This window comes from Grus americana, chromosome Z, assembly GCF_028858705.1.
Source record: "Grus americana isolate bGruAme1 chromosome Z, bGruAme1.mat, whole genome shotgun sequence".
Taxonomy (NCBI): domain Eukaryota; kingdom Metazoa; phylum Chordata; class Aves; order Gruiformes; family Gruidae; genus Grus; species Grus americana.
Genome location: NC_072891.1, coordinates 58,426,740 through 58,448,961, shown reverse-complemented (window position 1 = coordinate 58,448,961; position 22,222 = coordinate 58,426,740). Strand labels below are relative to the sequence as shown.

Sequence of the window (22,222 nt, the reverse complement as noted above, 5' to 3'; positions counted from 1 at the left end):
CTGTGGCAACTTTGTCCTGTCTAGAGCAACTTTAACCTATCTAATTTACAGTTGAGCTTGGTAATGTTAAGGCAGCTTTTCAGGTAATGTCCCTTTTGGTCCATTAGCAACTGCTGAGCACGGAGTTAAACAATGTCTGAGAAGTCCATGGATGCTTGCAGAGGGGATATTTGTGCTGTAGTGTGAAGAAGCACCAAGCAGGTCTGTTGGTGGCTGATGAAGGAAGATAGCAGCAAGGTCCAGGACTTCCTGTGCAAATTCTTGATCACAGATCACTCTTGTAGTTGTATGCATCCCAGGTTGCTTGTGCTGATGGCTGTAAAAGGAGGTATTGTTACCGGAAAGCGGCAAAATAATTCACTAAGACTTATTTTGAAGTTTTAGAAAGCAGGCATTCTTTATTGCAGCGCTGGGTGCATGGGGGATAACTCCACCTAACGTGCACACCCAAAAGACAAAACTAGCAAGTATTTATACTATGTTAATATACATAATCAGTATATTTCCGAGTAGTGCTTATCACATTCATGGAATTTCCGGGAACTCGTTAGCATATGCTAATGTCTCTCACGCCTGTTTGTTGGCACCTCGGGTGGTCGTCGGGGGTCTTCAGACTCAGTCCTGGTATGACCTATACCTTACCCCTCAAGGCTGGTTTTGTGATCATCTTGTAACTCTCTTATCTTTGCGCATCCATTCTTCCAAGGCCGAGTTGTTTAAAATGAGAGTGTTCCAGAGCTTCTTATCTTACAACTAGTTATTTTCTAAGTTACAGTGGTTTCCCTTTTGTTTGGTTACATCTATTGAGCAATGGCTCTAATTGCTTGAATTGATCTTAATATTTCAATATTCACAGGTATCAGTATGAGGCAGCAAAAAAATGCTCAGCAGCAAGTGTCTGGTGCCGTGGACTTGTATATATGCACTGGTGCATAGGCATGAGTGTATCTGAGCAAAGGCTGATAACTGGAAAACTTTCAAATATCAGATTAAACATTTGACCCATTTAATCATTTCAATATTTTAACAGGACCATTTTTAATAACCAACCCATAGGCACTTACAGGTAGTCATATTGTGGTCTCCTGATTGCTCTATTCAAAGGTCTTTTGTTATCTGGTCATACTTGCAGCACCTGCCCCACCCCAGTAACAAGTTAGCAATTTGCTTTACATTTCAGAGAAACAGTCTTTTGCAGCTTCATACCTTATAAATAAATGGTGCCATAAGACAAAATATTATGATCCTTACTTTGTTGTTGTTTTTACTTAGAATATGTTTATGCCAGCGTGCCTTGCATCTTGCTTCTTTTGAATTCAGAAAGATTGTGAGATGACGGTGCGTTCGGTCAAACTTAGTCAAACGGAGGTCGAGGGCGCAGCTAGGCTGCAGCTTTGGAGACAAACACACCTCACCTCATGCGGAAGAGTGGCCGGCAGCCGGAAACCGACGTCACGGCCTGCTCCGCCGGCATTCCCCTGTGGCTGAGTGCGCCCCCTGGTGCCGGCGAGCGGCCGCGCCAGCGCCGTGCGGAGTGGCTGGGAGGGGGCGGGGGAGGGGCCCTCGGCTGGATCCTGCGTCGTGTGCCCAACCGAGAATAAAAGACGAGAGCCAGGCGTGCCTGCGGGAACGCCTCTGGGTACAAAGGAAACGGAGAACTGCGTCTACGCTATAATGAATGGCTCTTTTTAATTGGGGAAAGTTGCTCCCTTGGTTGAAATGAAGATTTCTGACATCATTACTAAATTACCAGCGTATCTTACAGAACAGAGAACAGGATATCAAAATGTATGAACTAATGGAGAAACACATTATTCCTGACGAGTTATTGGAGCGTAAAAAATAGGGGAATTAAATTGGAGGATTCCTTGTGTACATCTGACAACAAATACCAGTTTCTGTATGCTGTTTTTCCGCCTTTAAAGTGGAGGAAAAAAGCCTCAATCAAAACCCATAGACTACCACACAAAAACATCTTCATATACAAACTAGGTAAGGTTGATTTTAATTAATTCAAATTGCTAAGTAGGATACCTATTTGAATTGTGTTTTCCAGTTTTAACTTTGAAGCATTCATCTAAAGAAAACTTGAAACTTCCTAGTTAACAACTATGATATTTCCAATTGAATATAGCTTTTGTACTGTATTTGCTAAATCTTGTGAGGAAAGTAGGTAACTTACAGGCACATTTAAGCAATTTATGTAACTAGCATTTTATTGGCTTTTTATGTTGTGTGTTTTAGTCTTTTGGAAAATTGCATGTTTCTTTTTTTTTTCCTTGATAAGATTAGTTTTTATTTCATAGTCGATGCTGGGCTCCTGTTGAATAGGAATGTGATGAAATTAAATTTAGACAACAAGCTTGTTAAAACAGTTAAAAGGCAGACATGTCAGTGTGCTGAGAATAAAACAATTTAGGAAATCAGGAAAATGAAAACAAAAACTATTTGGGGGAGTTGCTAATTTAACAGTTTTTTCTTGATATGTACTATTTGTAGAACTAATGATTTAGTATTCACTTGCACTTTGCCTTCTTTTTCCAGTCTATAAAAATTAGGCTATTTTCTCCTATAATTTGTAATAAATTGCCTAACTTCGAATGAGTAAGGTATTAAACTGGGAGAAATTACTGGTTTCAACTGGAAGAGGAAAAAAAAGGCTTCAGCTTTTGAAGGAACACCATAAACAATTCTGATTTCATTTGCTTAGCCAAGAACTCCTCCAGAGGTTTGACTGATCCTAAAACTTCAGGACTAACGCTTTGAAATATTCAATTTTTTAAATTTTTTTTAATTCTAGACAACTTAGGTTTCAATTTCAAGTACATTTTAAAATAGCTTTATGTATAAATTCAGTGTCTTAATTTAAATTTATATCTCCCTACCTGCTGGTTTGTGATGTTCAAAGACTTCCTTGCATCAGGGATTGCAATCAAGGTTGTGCATACAATCTTTACTTTGGTCCACCTTGTTTTTTCTTGGACAATGTACTACTATGGAATTTCATTGTTCTGCATTTTTCTTCCTTTATTACAAAAGGGTTTGGAATGGAGATGTTCTCTTGACAACTCATGAGTAATCTTATCTTTTAAAATACTGGCAAGTTTAATGTCCAGTCCAAAAAGTGGGGTTATGTGGTTATTTGAGTCTCAGGAGACCTCTGGTTGGAAAAATCTTATTGAATGCTGTGAACTAATGAGAACCTACCTGTATGGTGCATGTTTTCCAAAAGGAAAGGGACCTTACCTTTAGTCTTGGTATTATCCACCCTACTGATTCTGATCTTGGTAATGCTAGGTCATTTGATTCCAAATTTTTAACATACATGGATGGGTGCAACTCAGCTTGTGCTTCTTGAATAGGTACTTGGCAGAAAAGTAAGTTAACTTTCTGATGGATATTAACTGCAGTTATTCCAGAATCACCTCAACCAGTTAATTCCAAGTAACTAAGAAGTAAATGAAAACTCAGACTTCTTTGTAATAGTGTTCCTTTATCACAGGTCAGGTTTTGAGTTCTGCATGTCTTTAGCTGCTTAAATTGACAGCATCTTTAAGAATAGAGAAAAGCATGTTAGAGCTAAATTTTTTATGTGCTTTTTCAAAAAAAAAAGATTCTTTTCTGCTGAGAACCTTAAGAACCTCTGTTAAGAACTTTACATGAGTTTTAGAAGATGCAAGGATTACCAGAAGGGAAGATTTGAATGAACTTCAAATTTGTTATGAAAAGCAGGTGATCTGTGGTTGGACAAATTCATGAGGGGTGGAACCATTACTGTTCATTAATCAACACCATCCACATGCAGCCTGCAGATCAGGGATCCCAGAACTACTGGTTTTTTGTAAGCTGATAGGCTGTGCCAAAAGGAGGAGAAATTAAGTGCTGTCTTCTGTGCTCACCCCAGACAGATTTGTTATTGACCAGCACTGGGACAAGACTTGGGCTTAGACAAGCCATCCATCCAAGCTTGAGTATTTGTTCATAGGTGGCAAATTTCCAGAGTGCCCTTACTAGAGTTACTAATGCCTAACAAAGGCAAAATAAATGTAAACATCAATTTTTTGTAAACTGGACCAAATGGAGAAACTAAACAAAATCAAGCCATTCTGTGGCTGACGGATTTCTAATCTGGGTGTTGGATAAGTATCAAAAGAGTGCCTCTGTTAACATTTAATAAATTTGCTAAGACTTGGTAGCCTATGGAAGCAGGAAAGATAGGCCAAAGAATTTCTATATTTTTAGAAAAGAAAAGGCAACAGCATGCAATTTTTTTTTTTAATTTTGGAATTGAATTAGAAGGGGCTAGAAAAGAAGAGTGGCATTACTTGAAAAGGGAGTTCTTTTGTGTAGCTAAGGCATGTGTCTAATTCCCTGATAGCTGAGCTGGTCAGAGTGCAATAGTTCCCTGAAAAACTGAAGATATCATTCAGTTTTTCAGAGCTTTTTTCCCAAATTGTGACATGTTAGATAGAATTTTTCCAGCACAACATTTGGGAAGACTTGGGAAGAAAAGTTCTGTTATCTCCAAGGTCCAGGACAGACAGAAATGCATTTTGGCTGGTTAGGGATGTTTCTCGGAGTATTTCTTCATAAGAAGTTTTCTACTTATGTAATATGCTGGACTCTTATGCCAGTGTTCTGACTTACCATCCCCATGGAAATCCATTTCAATTAGAGCAAAGAAGAGCCTTTAAAAATCAAAATAATAAAAAAAGCAGGATTCAGAAATGCGGGAAGTTGAAAGCAAGAAATGTGGTGCTTTCTGCATATCTGATTGCTGGCTAATTTACTTGTAGTTTTAACTACAGGTTATGACTGTAATAACTGTGTCCTGTATTTGCACGGGAGCAAAAATGAGGGACTTTGTATACCCATTGATGTCCTTCCTCCTCAGAACAGACAGTGTGGAAGAAAAAGGTTTTGCAAATGAGCATAATGTGGACAAGAGCAAGTGGGGTCCAGATGGTGACAGGAACGGGAAGCTGTGGAGAATGTAGTTAGAGGGAGAAGCTGGGAAAGGAATGCCAAGATGGGACGAGTGTGATAGTGCATCTTGGTATTAAAAGGCAGAGAAGAAAAAAAGAGAAGGAATTGCAGTATTTCCCCATGAGAGGCACAACAAATTAGCACAGAATTGCTATTTTGTACAGCTTGATGTAATTTGCTTAATGAATGGTACTCCAAAAAAGCAGAATCTGGTTTTCCAGAGAAACATTCAGCTGTGTAGATACCAATTTTGCCTCTTATTTTCACAGAATCTTTGCCTCATTGATTACAATGATACTGCTGCTTGTGATAAAGCAAGTTTAGGTTCTCTGGAAAGTTTCTCTCTTTGTGAAAACCTTGTCAGATTGTGACATGATAAATCCAGAAAGGGAGGAAAATTGTGATACTGTGGAATTGAAATTTCTATTACCATGTACATGCAGTGCTGGATAAAGGAGGTGTACTGTCAACCTTTTCTTCTTTTCCTTCCAAGTAGCATGGGTATTATCATCATACCCTGATTTGTTGAGGGAACAAATATGCAACTATATATTTCCTTTAATTTTTAAAAAAGTTGGTGCAGTGTCTCTGGCTGCTAATGGCCTTACTCTGCAGGTATGAGAAGAAAAAGACATAAATAAAATGCTGAACGTTAACATGGCTCCTTCTTGGAAACAAGACTGGGACAAATGCTTACTTATTGGAGCAAGACCAAGAAAGACAGGAGGAGAGAAAGTTATTTCATGGCCCATCAAATATCAATTCATTTTTTCATTTTGTCTGGGCAAGTCACTCCTTCTGATTATTAATGTAAATTGCAATAGTAAGCACTTATCAGCTGCAGGGAGATTGGGGCTGTGGAAAGCTCAAACATAGTAACAAAGTACTACTTAACTGCAGCTTCTGTCTGAGACCAATTTTAACTGTGTTCAGGTTTTCCCATTTTTGGCAGATCAGCTGTCTTCAGAGATAGCTTGGGCTTTCTCTTCAATTAATTTCCTAGAGATGGCTTAATGATACACCTTTAACCATGCTTTCAGAATTGATCCTGTCTCAAATAGATATTTGCAAGGTCAGTTCCTAAGTAGGCAGTGCCTCATGGCTATCTTTTGCTTTATGGCTAGATTGAACATGCAGTAAAAATAATAAAAAAAAAAAAATTGAGGTTTATTTAAAATTTTAGTTCCAGGATTTCACTGACATTGTTTCTTGATAAAAGTAGGAAACTGGAAAAAGTTGATCATAAAGGCATGTTGTGGATTGCTGTTTCCTATCTGTATTGAAGGCTGCAGGAATCAGACAGCACCCGCAGCATTTTTCCCACTTAAGCTTTCTCTTCTCCATGCCAGGCTGTGTGGGAGCTTTAAAGCTTAAATAAATAAATAAATAAATAAATGTGTGCAAATTAATGCTGAGTTTGCTGGGTGATTCCATAAAGAAACAGGAGGGAGGCAACAAGCTAAGGTTTGGCGTTTACCGTTTAAAGTTGTGTTTCTGTGCTTGTTTTCTGTTGTGATGATAAGTTTAAGTTGTACTGGTAACAACAAATTTAAGCCAAAGAAAGCACTTTATTCATTGCATCCAAAAAGAAGTTGCTAGAAAGTTTGTATAAGCAGTCTTTGATATTTTTTTTCAGTCTTAATGAGATTCTCAAGAAAAGATGAATTTCAAGAAAATCAGTTTAATAGTCTAGTTACAGATAGAGAAAAACAAATGGCTTGAAATTTCATGTAGCTTTTGAAAAATAAGTTACGTTCAGGAGGCTCAGAAACTCAAGACAGCTGCATCTTCAAAACCATTAATATAAAGTCCTATAAGGATGGGAATAGAGCACTGTTAAGTGTATTTGTGTGCTCTTACCTGCTGATATGTACTCGTGCTGCGTATTTGTCTGCATCTCTTGCTTCAGCTCCCACACAGCTGATGATAAAAACTGAATTCCATGACAAGATTAAAAGATTTTTTTTTTTAGTGCTTTGTGGCTTGCCAGTTTTATTTTTTGTTCTAGGATTGATTTACTTTCAGCAAAAGTCAGCCTTGAGTTATTGAAATACTTGTTTTCTTTCCTTTTATATATCTATTTGCATATGCTTTTAAGTAACTATGTTTGGATATCTTTGGGGATTATGGTACTGCTGTTAGCCTCCTTTTGCAAGATGACAAGAACAAGAAGAAATTTTCCTTCTTTCTAGTAGATACTGAACTTCCTGGAGGAGTGCCTATCCGAAAAAGCACTGCTATATTTTCGCTCCTGGATAGTATTTTCTGTGATGGGTCTCACCCCACTATATATCTGTATAAATTAACCTAGCACTGCCAGGCTCACCACTAAACCATGTCCCTAAGCACCACATCTACACATCTTTTAAGGTCCTCCAGGAATGGTAGATACTTGGAGGACTCAACCACTTCCCTGGGCAGCCTGTTTTAGTGCTTGACAACACTTTCAGTGAAGACATTTTTCCTCGTATCCAATCTAAACTTCCCCTAGTGACATTTGAGGCCATTTCGCCTTGTCCTCTCAGTTGTCACCTAGGAAAACAGACTGACACCCACCACTCCTTTCATGTAGTTGTAGAGAGCGAGAAGGTCTCCCCTCAGCCTGTTTTTCTCCAGGCCAAACAACCCCGGTTTCCCTCAGCCGCTCCTCCTAAGACTTGTGCTCTAGACCCTTCACCAGCTTTGTTGCCCTTCTCTGGACATGCTCCAGCACCTCAATGTCTTTCTTGTAGTGAGGGGCCCAAAACTGAACACAGTACTCAAGGTGCGGCCTCACCAGTGGCAACTACAGAGCAATAATCACTTCCCTTGTCCTGCTGGCCACACTACTTCTGATACAAGCCAGGATGCTGTTGGCCTTCAGTTACACTTAATCACTTGACACTTTGGGTACTAAGAGTACCACTAAAATAGTGATAATATGTGATATTATATAGTGATAAAATAGTGATTATGGGTGTAACGGTATTTTTGCACTAACCTAATTTCCTGAAGGTTTATTGCTGCTGTAAAATTTTTCCCTGGATCACTTATTGATGAACTGCTCCTTGAATAAGCAAGAAAAATTGATCCCCAGAGCAAAGCACACAGCTGTCAATAATCTTATGGAAAATGTTCCTTGCTTTTGTATGTGTAATCTAAATATATGAAAATCTGAATTTTAAAATACTAATTTTGTACTTAAATGAAATCTGAAATAGAATTTGAGTAATGTTGAGATGGAAAAAGCTAACAGTAAGGGCTTGCTTCCGATGTGTTTCAATATTTTTTTTTTAAATAACAAAGTTGAATGTTGAAGTAAGTGCCAAAACTCATGTACAATAATTTATTTTTTTTACCGATTTTTATAGTGCTTACAGACAGAATTTATAAAAGTAAACATGAATTCCATTAACATCTTTGATTTCAAGAATTCTTTAATGTTGAGAGGGGTGTTCATTTTATTTGAAGCCTGATTGAATCTGATTATTTGCATTAGGCATGCTGGTTAGTACAGTTTATGCATATAAATCTTGTATGGAAATTATTTTAATAATTTGGCAATAAAACTTTATATGCTTATTGAAAGCCTTTGCTGATCCAGTAATACTACATTGTTAGTTGAGGAAAATCTGATGTACTACTGGGTAGCTGATTTTAGCTGGAAATCTAGGGCGCATAGGGAAGCATGTTGCTGATGGCCTGGTTCTCAGACACTTTAGTGTGGAAGTGATTCAGGTTTCCACACAGATATGTGCTTAACTTAAAAATATGCAAATCCTTTCAGAATTTGGACCTTCAGGGTGAAGTTTGATGGCTACCAAAGCAGTGCCTTCTCCTGTGCGAGACTGCTATGAAAGGGATGAAACAATGTGGCTGAGCCTGCGGGTTACCAGTTTATCTGACGTGTAGTTGTTCCCACTCTTCACTAGAAAAGACAGAGCTGCTAAAGTTAACGCAGAAGGAGGAAGTCAACAGCTAGGCCATAGTGGTTTCCTCTATGGGGTGAGTGGGGCATTATTATAAACGTGTTTGCAAGCACAGGAAAAGAGTACATAGATGGGGTTGTATTCAGACCGCTACTGTGAGGGACATCTTGCGGACACTTCCTAGAGTAAGCAGTCTAGTTTGTAGTTGTAAATTTAAATTATTACATTTAAATCAGATGTTCTTTGTTTGAAGTAAAAGTATTTATGCAGACTTGTAGAGACACAGCAGAAGCCTCAGGTAAAAAGGTCTTTCTTCAATACTGATTTATCGATGAGCTCTGTTTATGAGGCTTAGAGGCCTGCCTCAGTATTCAGGCCTTTTGCTGTATTACAGTAACTTTCTTTGTTCCGTTTTTAAGCTCTGGCATTGTTAAAATATATCAGACTTTAAGTTCTTAAAATAGGAAGTCTTCCCTTTTAGGTTCCTCTCCTTTTCTCCTAAAAGATCTGAGAAGTGTCATTCAGTCATAAGTGTGACTGGAAGGTATCTAACTTATATGAAATAAACATGGGCCTAGATTTCATTGTGAGCTTACAGTTGTATCATTTTCGTCCCGTTTCTTGCTGATTAAGCATGCAGTGTGTTCTCCTGGTAGCTGCAGGAAAAGGAAAAGCTGAGGGAGCTTTTCTTGCAGACTCTTGTCATGCTTTCCGATGCTTACAAAAATACATTTTCACTGGGAATGTGGAATTGAGGACAGCATCCCTCAGCTGGGCATTGTGATGGGAGAAAGGGGCTGGCTAGTTTACCAGTGAGGCTGACTGGGCCCAGAGGGTGGAAGGGGAGACCAGTTAGAAAACACCAGCAGAGCTACAGTCTCTGCAGTTGAACAAGATCGTGGATTTCTTGGCAAGTAGGGGAAGCAGGAGGGGAAGGGAAGGAGAGAAGTTCAGGAGCCATTTTACTTTTTTCTTTTCTAGTGACTTGAGATTGCTTACTGGCTAGGATGTCACCCAGACTTTTATCATAGTGGCTTAGATACGTGTTCTGAATGCGCAGGAGTTGCTTAAAAGTTACCAGTGGTGTGCCATACCACACAACTGAAAAATAGTAGCTCTTCCCAGTGTGTAACAAATTCTTTTCACAACAGGAGTTAAAGTGAATGCAGATCTCTGGGAAACCTGTGGAATTTCAATTTGTTGAAGTTTATAAAAAAGTAGAGAAAAAGAGGGAAGAATGGCAATCCTAATATGCATTATATGCAGCTAGCATCGCTGCAACCCCTGGGCAAGATGCAACATGTTTCTTCATGGTCAGATTTGCATGCATAGAGAAAAAAAATCTGTAAGTGCTATAATAGAGTTAATTTGCAACCATCTCTTATTTGACTAGCCTAAGTAGCTGTATTATTTCTTGAACTCACCTCTGACTTTGTTGTTGTAATAGCAAAATATTCTGTTTACCCATTAAGTAACTTCACTGCAGTTTGAAAGGCTCTTGAATTAGAAGGAACATCTAAAATCTAAAGAACGAGGTGCAAACAGAGGAGTATTGTTGACTAGCAGATGACAGACACCTGCAGGAGTGGTTTGCATTACTTTGTTTTGAGGCTCCTAGATCACAGATAATTTAATGTCTTGATTCTCTTCCTTGCATCTTTCAAAGTAGACTGGCCATCCATGGCTGTATCTCACCAGATACATTCTCTGGTGAGATATATAGATAGATAGATAGATAGATAGATAGATAGATAGATAGATAGATAGATATATAGATATAGATATAGATATATATATATATACACTCCACTCAACTCAACTCACAGGCTTTTTAAAGGGAGCAGTTGATTAAAAGGCTAAACTTGCTCCAATTCAGACTTTGTTTGCATGTATTTGCTACTTTGCAAACTGTAGTCTGCATATCTAACACTTGCCCCAGAGCTCTTCCGATTCATGCAAATTAGTGAGGCTCAACAGCATCACTGTAGATAAAGTAAGTTTAATAGTACAAGTGGCATGTATAAATGTTTTCCTAATCAGACTGGTGCTGGGGAAGGGAGGCAATGAGTGTACTAATCAGTATAATTTATTTAAGCAATGACATGCTTCCAGTAGCTCTGAAATGTCTGAATTAAAAGGATTGAACTGACACCTTTTTTTCCCTTGGACTAGTATTGTGTGAGTTTCAACTGTTAATTATTGACAGGCATGAAGCAAGCCATTCAAACCTGATGTTGATTCTCTTTTTATTACAATGCACAAGCTAGACAGAAACTATGAGATTCGGACAATTCTTTTTGCTGTTCATTTTACTGTGTGAGTTTAGAAGGAAAACAATCCCTTTCCTGTTGTAGCTGAGGAGCGCAGCACTCTTTCTTGCTTGCTTATTACAAAAGAACTTCGTTTTTCCCTGAGTTCAAGACATAATGTTAAGCAGGGTATCTTGCTTTGCAGGAGTGAAAAATAATTTAACTGCATTTAAGAGGTAAAAGGCAAACTCAAGTTTCTGCTTAAATCTTTGAGACTTTGTGTGTCTGTTTATTACATATAGATACATGTACTCATACATGTGCGCACATTATGTGTGTATCCCTTGAAGGGCATTACTCTGTAGCCTGTCCTGATACTGATCATGCTGAAGGGGTGGCTGATGTGACGTTTCATGGATGCCTATTGCCTCTTCGAGGTGTCTCAGTGTAAATTGAAGCTACAGTTTTGTCACCTAGGTATTAGAAGATGTGAGTCTGAGTAAACAAGCTGACTGTTACAAAGTGCCCTGTTGCTCACACAGCAGGGAGACTGCTTTGGATCAAGGGAGAGTTCAAGCTGGGATGTTCCTTGTGAAGATGATGGGTATTAGATCTCACAGTTGCATCTCCTGAACACTGCAGCAAAGGAAATGCATTTAGGAAGGTGCTGTGGGCAGTGGCCCATGTGCCACATTCTATCGCTTAACACAGGAGTCTTATTGGCATTTTTTCCTGCTCCATCCGCTTGGTAGCAGAGATAATACTTCAGTCTAGAATTAAAGCCTTGCTTATAATAGCTGTAGGATCTGCTAGCCCTAAGGTGCAATTAATCTTGAGCTGGTCTGAAATTCAGTGTTAATTTGGGGATATGAAGGTAGTTTAACTGAGTTTCTATCTACTCCCTGCAGTCAGGGCACTGTAAATTGGTTTATAGTTCCTTTTAGTACTCCAGCATTGTTTCCCTGTTAAACAACAGTCAAAAACTGTTGGTGATGCAGACTAGAAAGCTGCTCAAGTCATCTTTGGGATTCTCCTTGCAGGTGTGTGAAAGGTGATTAACCTTTCTTCAGGTTTGTCTCAGTGTAATCTGTTTCTTGGAAAGAAAATGCTTAAAAACATAACTCAGTTATTAAAAATGGCCTGTTTAAAAAAAAAAAAAGGCAAATTGTACAGGATTTCCCAGTGGTGTAACTCAGTAATATAGATTGCATTGTTGTGAAGCAGAGCCTTTAGCAGCAAATCCTTTGTGTCAGTGCCCCTGGATCTGTTACCTCTGCTGGCCCCATTCAAGGGACTGCATTATCTTTGAAAGCAATCCTTTTCCAAGGCTGTTGGTGAAATCAGCCAGCTATTTGGTGCAAAGCAGCCAGGATGTCTATAAAATCTTTACTTTTGATAGTTAAGGGATTGTGTCTTGTATCTTGCTATTGTACTGTAGGCTATTGGTAAGTAGTTGAACAGAAATGAAACAAATACAGTGTGAAGACCATGAAAGACCTTGATTAAAAAAAAGAAAAAGAGGGGGGGTGGGGGAAAAAAGAAAGCATTGCCATATCCTCTGCTAACTGCATTTAGTTGTCTGTGGCTCTGTTTATAGAACAATTGAGTATGGGTTTTATCTACATCTTTGAATCAAAGTAGCTTTTTTTTTTCTTGGTAATGTGGATATTGTTAGAATTGAAGCTATGGCAACCTGAAACCTAATGGACTGCACAGGTGTCGGATGTTGTATTTACTACCTGAAAGCTGTACTATTGCAGCTGTGTTGATGGTGCTGGTATCCCTTATAGCTAGAGCAAAGCCAACTTGTAATTGTGATTGTGTATGTGATCACTGTTCTTGAAAAGCCTATTTGTAAAGCCTGTAATGTAGCTTGTAATGCAAGGTCTGCATTTATGAGTTTAATTTGGTAGAGAACAAGTTCTAGGTGATGTTGAGGTTAGACGTAGGCTCTGTACCACCTCTGGAAATTTCTTTCATTACCCAAATGCACAGATGCCCCAAACAAGTTTTTAAGTGCTGTAATTTGGGAGAACTGAACAATTTTCATTATTTGCTGCCTGTCTTTTTGATCTTAGACTAATCTAAGAGGTCGTATTTTACTTCAATTCTGCCTCTGGGGTAATGGGCAGAAAGCTGTCAAGCCTTGTCCTTAACACTGTGTTGTCTTTGGGTTTTTTAGCTTGCCTTTGAGCTTGAATCGATTCCGGATTTCAGGAAAGTATATGGAGTGTTCCTAGTGAAAACACTTGTGTTTTGCGTAAGTCTAAATCAAATGGGAAGGGAACTTTGCATGCTTTGAGCAGTTTAAAACGGGTGGTTTTTCCCTTCCCACTTTGAAACTTTGACTGTATAGTGATTTCTTCTTTGCTCCCCCTTCCTAAAAACTACACAGTATGGGCATGCTCTGACGCTGTTTGAGCCAGTACAGCTGGAGTCTATGACTCCTATGGCAAAATAACTTTTTTTTTCCTGAAGTGATAAGTCAGGAAGAAGCTAATTTTATGAAAGTTTGTGTTTGGGGGCAAAGAGTTTGTTTTTGGTTTTGTTTTTTTTTTTTTTCAAAAGAATTATCGTCCAGAAACCAGCCTGCTTTTTTGCCTGTTTGCGGTTTTGTTTTTAAACACACTAGGAACTCATGAAGTCATGTCTTTAACACATCTTTGTCAATATTTACATCTGCAGTGGTAAAAGTTTCACCAAGAACCTAACTGGCATTCCTTATGTAATTTGATGACAAAAGTCTTAATTGTGTCTTGGACTATATACTGATAAATTTGTAGAGTGGTAGTAGTGTTTTGTCCAAAATTATCAGTCTGAGATTAAGTGATTTTTTTTTTCCCCCTCAATGAAAAGAACTAAATCAATGTTCTTGTCTGCCTCAGAACTATGAAAAGAACTGCATCAGTTTCATGTTTATGTGTCGTTAGTTGTATTACAATCAGAAAAGGCCCTCAGGCTGACTGTTGTTGATTTTTACTTCTCCAGAATTCAGTTTATTTCTTCTTTGTCTTCTCAGTGCATTATTTCTTAATTTTTTTTGGTGGCTTTAAGGTGACTCTGGCTTCTCAGAAGTGCAGAATAGTGCAGAAGTGCAGGTGAATTTTTGGAAGCCACAGTTTTGCTGCATTGTGATCTCCAGCAAAAATTAAAAAAAAAAAAAAATTTAGACAACAAAAACCAAAAAACTCATGGTTTTGCTTTATTATGATCTGCAGAAAAAAATGTAAACAAAAGGTATAATGGATAATGTGTAGGTTTAATGGTACTGTAGATGTTAGGTGTGCTTATTTGTGGTCTTACAAGGACATACTAGAGGAGCGAATTGAGATGTGTGTTGTCTTCTTAGCCTCTACAGTAAAGCATGTGGAGAAGCTTTGACTGTTATAGTACACTCTCTCTTTCCTCCCAAGTGTCTTTCTGATATTTGTTTCCTGAACAATAGTGGTAAATAAGGGTTCAGTTTTGGTTTGGTTTTTTTTTTTAAACTTAACAGCTCTAAATAAAAATTGGTTTCCATCTTGGAGATATTTTGCTTATAGAATCTCTGTCAGCTTGCAAGTTCTGGAGTGATGTGTAGAGACAGAGGGAACAAAAGCAGTCAAAGCTTGTATTTCTAGTATTAAAGTCTGGGAATATGAGCTAGCATTCTATATAAACTATATATATATTTTAATCTGCAAGCCTACATATTTTCCAGTGTTCTTGAGCCTTCTTTTACAAAGCCTGCCTATTCATGTTGCTAATTATTTACGCTTACCTAGTTAAATAATTTCAGTCTTGTGGTAATGTGTTACTGTCTTTTCCTTTTGCTATTCCCTCCAATGAAGACTTTTCTTAACTTTCATGTTTTAATGTGGGCTGTATTTTGCTCAGAAACTCCATTCTGTTGAAGAACATGTTTATCTCTGTGGCTAAGTAATATGTAACAAAGCTTTGGAGACCGTTTTGCTTAGGAATCATATTTACTGTATTTCTCAGGATTCTTATGTTACTACGGTCCCTTATCTAAAACCTGACTTTCTCAGTTATGTACATCTGTTCCTGTTTTCTGATCCTTAATGAAGTCTGTAATTACCTTGGTAGTAGTTGTGATGTTATAACTGAATGATGGATTATAGAAATACGTATGTGTGTATGTACACATATTTTTATGCATATGTGCATGCATGTAAGTGTATAAGTATGTATACGCACACATGCAGAATATAGATAGGAGTATGTGTATATAGATATACAACACAATAGTAAATTGTAAATAGTAAAAAGTAAATAGTGAAAAGTGAATTCCTGAAACAAAAGAGTTTAGTTTGTTATAAATACTGTGTAACATCTTTTGAAGCTTCTGATTAAAAAAAAAAAAAAAAAGGCTATAACTTCTGTTCAATTTCAGTAACTCAGTATGTTATGGTCGGTCCATTTGCTAGCAAACACACATCTAAACAAAAGAGCAAAGACTCCTTTGCAGACCAAGCAAGAAGGAATTTAGTTCTTCTCATAATGAATTTTAAACTGTTTTCAGTAAGCAGAATTGTTAGTGCTAAATGTCAGGTTTTGCATTGAAAACATCAAATAACAGACTCCAAAGCCAGTCTTGCTAAGGGAAGAGGGATAAAAATCAATAGTAATGATAGGCAAGCTGTGAGAATCTCTCTTCACTGTCCCTGCATAATGATGTTAGGGACCCCAGAGGAAAGTGCTGCTGCTGCTGTCCAGAGCTTCCTCTCTGCTGTGGAGCAGTTTTTAACACAGTAATGCTAATAAACCTTCTGCAGCTGCCCTTTCTTCTGCAACAAAACCTCTTCTCAGCACACGTCAAAAAGGAAGTTCGTTGTAATTTTCTGCTGTTGGCTGTGCATGTACACTGCATAGTTCTGCTGTAAAGAATAGTTTTCCTATTTTTCTTCTTTTGTAAAATGGCATTATCATCTCTATTATTTTTGAGTAGCATTAAGGGGAAGCTCAAAATAGTTATGCTTACAATTGTGATGCTCACTGTGAAAAAAGTACAGAATATTTGGCTTAATTATGGCGAAAAGTAAATACAGGGAAGTTACTGCAAGCTGGTTATATTTTCACAAATTTGAGATAAATTTGCTAGTGTTTTTTCTTGCAGAAAGGGATAAAGCAAAGTAAGAACTTTCTACTGCTGTGTGTCCATCTTCATTTTATGTGCAAATCTTTATACCAAACTTGTCTTCAACCAAGTGTTGTCTTCTAATGTCTGCATGATAAAGGGTACTATGCTTTCATAGCCCACTATCCTTTAATCCCATAATATTTGGAATATCCTGACTGCAAAGGTGTACAATTCTAAATAGTGGCTATTTATAAATAACAGAATGTTTTCTAGAAATAATAGAATACTGTTATAAATAATACAATAATAAACTGTATTCTGCAGGTATGTGTATATATACATATACACTTACATACATCTGTACATATGCATATGTATATACAAATATGTGTGTGTAAATATACACATATATACATATGTTTTACCTGTAGACAAATATTGTATTGTTGGTTATGGATTTCCACAATCTATTATTCATCTAATAGAAATCTCTACTAAAGTATCTAAGAGCCCTTTTTTAAAATACTTTTGCTTGAATTGCCTCTACTGCCAGCTCAAAATTTCTGCAAAATGAGGTTGGCCACTAAAAAGCCAGGAGTTTCCCTTAAAAGGGGAACTTAAATAAATATGTGAGTGTGTGGGGGTATAATCTTTCTTTCTCTTGTGTGGTTTTTTTAAAAAAAATTGATTGCATTTAATTTCTTTTATTTTTTTCTTTACAAGTATATTTTCTGTAAATTTAAACTCAGTATGTTCTGAGACATTTACAGCATTACTGCAGAAGACAGATGTTTAAAGGAAAACCAAAATATCATGAAATCTGAAATAATATTCGTCAGCTCACAGTTCTGGGTTACTGTGAATTGGTACCCCCAGACACTGCAGAACTACAAGCACATTCAAAGAAAGGAACGTGGTGATAGAAGGCATTGATGTCTGCTGCGCCATGTCTGCCTTACTGACGGGATTTGAGTTCACCCCTGTGATTGGAGACTTGAGACATAATTGTTGCAAAGCAATTGAGAAGTCTACTAATTAATGAACACTTTATTAGGAAATTGGTAAAGCAATAAAAGTCAACAGTAGGCCATCAAATCAATTTGCCATTATATTACAATGTACATTATTATGCTCATCTATAAAGCTGCTAATTATAGGTCCAAAGTCTAATGAATCATGTCTATGACTATTGAATTACAATTCTGTAACCATTGAGATATCTATCACCTTCACTAGCACTCCCCCACATCAAATCGTAGAGACTTTGTATGTTGACATAAAAATAAAAGCAAGTAATCCACCTCCTCAGTATGTGGGATCTTTTGAGACCACCCCTTTTGAGACATTTATGTAGTATATGTAATAAAATAACATAATAAAATATGAACTTTTGTAAGATACCACTGTGCACTCTTACACATTAAAAACTGATTTAAGAATTGTTTGGTTTAAAAGCAATTCAGGTATGGAAAAAAAGGAAATCATAAGTGTATTGCATTTTGGGATGAAAGTTTTAATAGTACCTTTGAGGAAAAAGGAATTCAAGTGCTCTATTCCTTTTAATAAGATCAGAGTATGCTCGAATTTTCTTGTGATTTAAATTTTATTTGATGGACACTTTTTGCTTTGGAAAAAAAATGTTTAAGTGGATGAGGAAACTTTAGAAGTTTTTCTGATTGAATTGTGTTTAGATAGCATGTGCAAATTCAAACTTCTGGACAGAAAAACTGGACACTATTAGCTGTTCTAGGAACCTGGAAACACCAGGACAGTATCTACATGCAGCTGTGACATGAATTGTTTCCCAGTAACTGTGGTAAAGCCACCTAGTCTGCAAGTGGTGTTAATCAAGCCTAACATGATGTGAATTGGCTCAGGTTCATGAATGGTCAACATCCAGATGCAAACTGCTGGACAGGGCTCAAAGTGTTCCTGCTGACTGCGGGGGTACTGCCTGAGCAGCACAGTTCTGCTTTTACTGTACTTTGTACTACATCTAAGATAAGAAGGGAAATCTACCACAACCAACAGAATTCACGTGGCATAATGATAGCAGTAGCAATTGCAGATGAAATACGAGAGTATATTCCTTGGAGTTCTGCAGCATATTCTTCGAGAACGTCCAGTCAGAGGGGGAGAGTGGGAGGTGGGGGGATGGGTGTGTGTGTGTGCATACACGCATATGCAAAGGAGTGAAGGAGAAGGAAACTGATTTTCCCCCTCTCCCATTCTTTACTTTCTGTCCTAGAATTCAGGGGGGTAAATGCAATTTTAATGCTAAATACACTGTTTCTTACCTGAGGTAATGATGACAATAAGCAGTGACAAACTCTCCTTCTCTGCCCCAATACAGAGGGATTTAGGGGAAGCTTGCACTAATTGGCTATGATTTCTGCCTGCTTGTAACAATTATCTTCTTTGATCACTTCTGCCCAGGTCCAAAACAACATATGAACTGCAAAGCTTTATGACAAACTTTAGATCTTCTGTAAGGAAAATCATGAAATAGTGTAGCTTTACAAATGAGGCTTTTTTTTCTCCTTGCTTTTTTAAAAATTGTTTTGCTTAATAGTTACAGAAAGAAGTCATCTTAGGGAAGCATAAATTCAACAACAGCAGTTATACCTCTCCTGTACTTTCTAAGCAAGGAAACAGCACATCAAATACAACTTTACAGTATGAGTAAGAGTTCTGTAAATCTGTTTGAGAATCTGTATGGATACAATCAAACTTTAGTTTGTCTCCTTCCTTGGACAGAAGTCTCGGGACTGGGGTAAGCCTTTGCAGAGGTGTGCTGTCCCTTTTTTCCTAGGCATAAAGAAACATGTGGAAAGACCTTAAGCAGGCAGAAATTCCACTACAAACAAAACGGATATCATTGAAACTTTTCTGCTTTGACCTTGGATTTTTCCACTCATTCTTAACATACCACTGGAAAAAGACTGCTGTTTTGTGGCTACCCAGGGTGCTGAAAATTTTCTGTAGTAGAGGATATGGGACAAGACTTCACTGCCTAAACAAGAAATGTGTAGCTTCTCCTTATTTATATGTGTGCGTATGTACTTCACTGCATATGTTTGTTTTGGATTGATGAACTAGTTCTAATTTTATTCTGTTTAAATGTTTAGAAAAAATATATATGAAGACATTGTTGGCACACTACAAAATGTCTCTTCGCTTATTCCATTATCAGGATTAAATGCATGACTTGTCAGATGTAGCTGTTTGGCACCTAAATCTCTCTTCTGTGTGGGGAAAAAAGAATGTTTGCTGAATTTGTCTTTATTTGTAATGTTCACAGGAATTGGGCTATAATTTTAATGATTTTTTTTCTCTTTTTTTTTTTTCCCTCCTGCTATCGTTTGTAGGTAGCATTGGTCCATCCTTTCAATGCCACTCAATCCATCAAGATCACATTTGTAATGATGACAGTGACAAGGTGAGGCTTACATAAATGTTTCCTTCACAAGATGCATATACATTGAGGGTTTTTATGTATTGCTTTTACTATACAGAGATTGATTGTTTTGCAGGTGTAGCAGTCAATTTTTAGAGTTACTTTTTGAACTGTCTCTGGCATATTAAGAAATATATTTTACTTAAGACAATCATTTAGTTAAGGAGAACCCTGTCTTTAGTACTGTACTTTTCTTTTTGCTTGTATTCCTTTGCTATTGTAAATAGTTGTGATTTGGCATATTGACACCCTCAGTAAAGAACTGCAATATTTTTGCTGGTTTTTTGGTAAAGTGGGATGTCTTGTTACTTCTGACTTCAGAGGTTAGAGCCTGGCTAAGTGTTCAAAGCTTTTTTGCACTAGCTGTATTTTCCTGTTTTGGAGATGGGTAGCTTCAGTGCTTAAAATACCAACTTGCCTAGTAGTGTGCAAGCATTTACCTAACCATTCTCAGATGAGCTTGCTTTGAGTCTGTAGTACTGTATGTTAAATGTTCAATGATATTTGGATCAGTAGTGTAAGTGGCATACAGAAGGGAAGAGTTTTGGCATTGAACTGCTTGTGAGACTTGCTTTCATGTTCCTGTTATTGCTGATGGTTTTACCGTAAGTGTTACTGTCCTTAAATAAATTGATTAACATTAGTTCAACATGTCACATGCATTAAATTGTTTGCAAGTATAATACTTTATAGTGAACTAAATTTTTGGCTTGACACGCCTGGAAAATGGCATGTATTAGTCAAATTTTAAATGATCTTTCCTGGGAAATGGAATGTGACCTGCATGGCAGTGCCTTGATAAGTGCACAAATCCTTCTGTTTTGAAATTCTTGAGTAAGTTAATTTTATAGTTGTTCCAGATTATCCCAGAGCTAGGTTTCCAGTGCAAGTTTCTTTTACTGCTCTACTGCCTTGTGTTTTTTTTTTTCCCCTCTCACTCTTTTTTTTGTACTCTCTTTTTAAAATGTAATTTTATTTTTAGGTACCATGATATATTTAGAGTCTGGTTTAACCTACAGATACTGGTCAAACATGGTATCCTGAACACACAAAAATACTTTGTTTCCAAGTGATTAACTGGTTAACTATTTTCAATAGTATTCACTGCTGTTTTGTTTTGTTTTGTTTTTTTGTTTTTGTTGTTGTTGTCCTTGTGCATTCTGTTCCTGGAAGGTCCTTGGGTGAGGAGCAGTTAGGGGAAATTTCCTTTCAGAGCCATCTTAATGCACCAATTTAACACTGGCATTCTCTTTTAACATGCTTCCTTTTCTGTCATTACATGGAAGATGACCTCTGTTAGACTGATTATTTTCCCTTAGTTTTATTTCATATCAGGGTAATTACAACTGTTTTAAGTCTTGTTGGAAATTCTATTTGTTAGGTGCTGCATAGGTTTGAGGGGAGGGAGTGGGAAGGGTTGTGGCAGCTTACGTGGTTTAAATTTCAGAAGAGTGCATAGCCTTTTGAGTTGTTTAGCACACCACCTGCCTCCATATTAATAGAGAAACTGGGCCACAACTTTACTTTTTTATGTATTTAGGGATGTTGGGAGAAAAAAATCTTTCTTATTGGTATTGATTCTGCACCAACTGTAAAAGCTGACTAATGTGTTTTGAGTGTATGTCGAAGATATGTTTTCCCTCAAATGTCAGTTTCATTTGGTGTAGGAGCTTTGATTTTTCTGTGAGAAAACATGAAGGTGTTTGCCTTGAATTTTATAGGAAATTCTAGTTGATCCCTGGCATAAAATGACCACTTGTTTGGAAAAACAGCCAACAATCTTCAGAACAGACATCTGTGCTCTTCTCAGATGTGCCACTGAACTTTCTGCTCTTGTTTTAAAAGAGATGATAAAGCACTAATGCTCAGTTAGTGTCACTGGGGTGGTATAGGCCAACTGGATGTCTGTTGTTCTGGTTTTTAATTTTGTGAAGGGCTTGTGTATATGGATATTTTTTTTTTTTTAAATCATAAGTAGTGCTCCCTAAAAGCAGCTGGTTACAGTACAAGGGTACAATTGCAATTCTCTACCACTCTTTGCTTATATTTCACATATGCCTGTATTTTTGTGTCACTTTTTGAACTGGTTATTAGTTTCCAGTGGGAATTACTTAGAAAATGAGAGTTCCAATTTATTCTGCCATTACTAAGAGACAGCACCTGTTCGTTTTGGTGGGAATGTCATTTAAAGATAAAATGCAGGAATTAATTGATTTATGTATCTAATTTTTTTATTAATTGTTGGAGTTTTTTGTATTCATTCTAGAAGTTTTATGAAAAGCATGCGTTCAGAATAGTTTCACATATCTTTGATTAGTCAATACGCATGTTTCAGTGGAATAATATTCTGCTGTATGCCTGACTGTGTGTAACCAGTTTTTGCATTACAGGAAAAATTTAAAGGATAGTATTTGGCTAGTAATCTGCATATATTTTACAGTAGGTTCTCCACAAGCCCTATCTTCATTTCCTGGAAAAGAGCATGAGAAAAGATCTACACCACACATGGAAAAGGAATGTTGCAATCTTAATGAAAACAATT

The 22,222-nt window shown here is 37.3% G+C and overlaps 1 protein-coding gene across 3 annotated transcripts in view; it reads left to right on the top strand.

The window, feature by feature from the left end:
- RNF38 (ring finger protein 38) overlaps window positions 1–22,222 on the top strand; it is a 144,009-nt gene that overhangs the window by 59,198 nt on the left and 62,589 nt on the right. For all 3 annotated transcript variants that reach the window (XR_008574731.1, XR_008574730.1, XM_054810732.1), the window contains exon 2: window positions 19,592–19,662. Coding sequence is in view for 1 of the 3 variants with exons in the window: in XM_054810732.1 (XP_054666707.1) it covers window positions 19,592–19,662 (71 nt within the window). In the remaining 2 variants the exon portion in view is untranslated. The remainder of the gene's footprint in view (window positions 1–19,591; window positions 19,663–22,222) is intronic.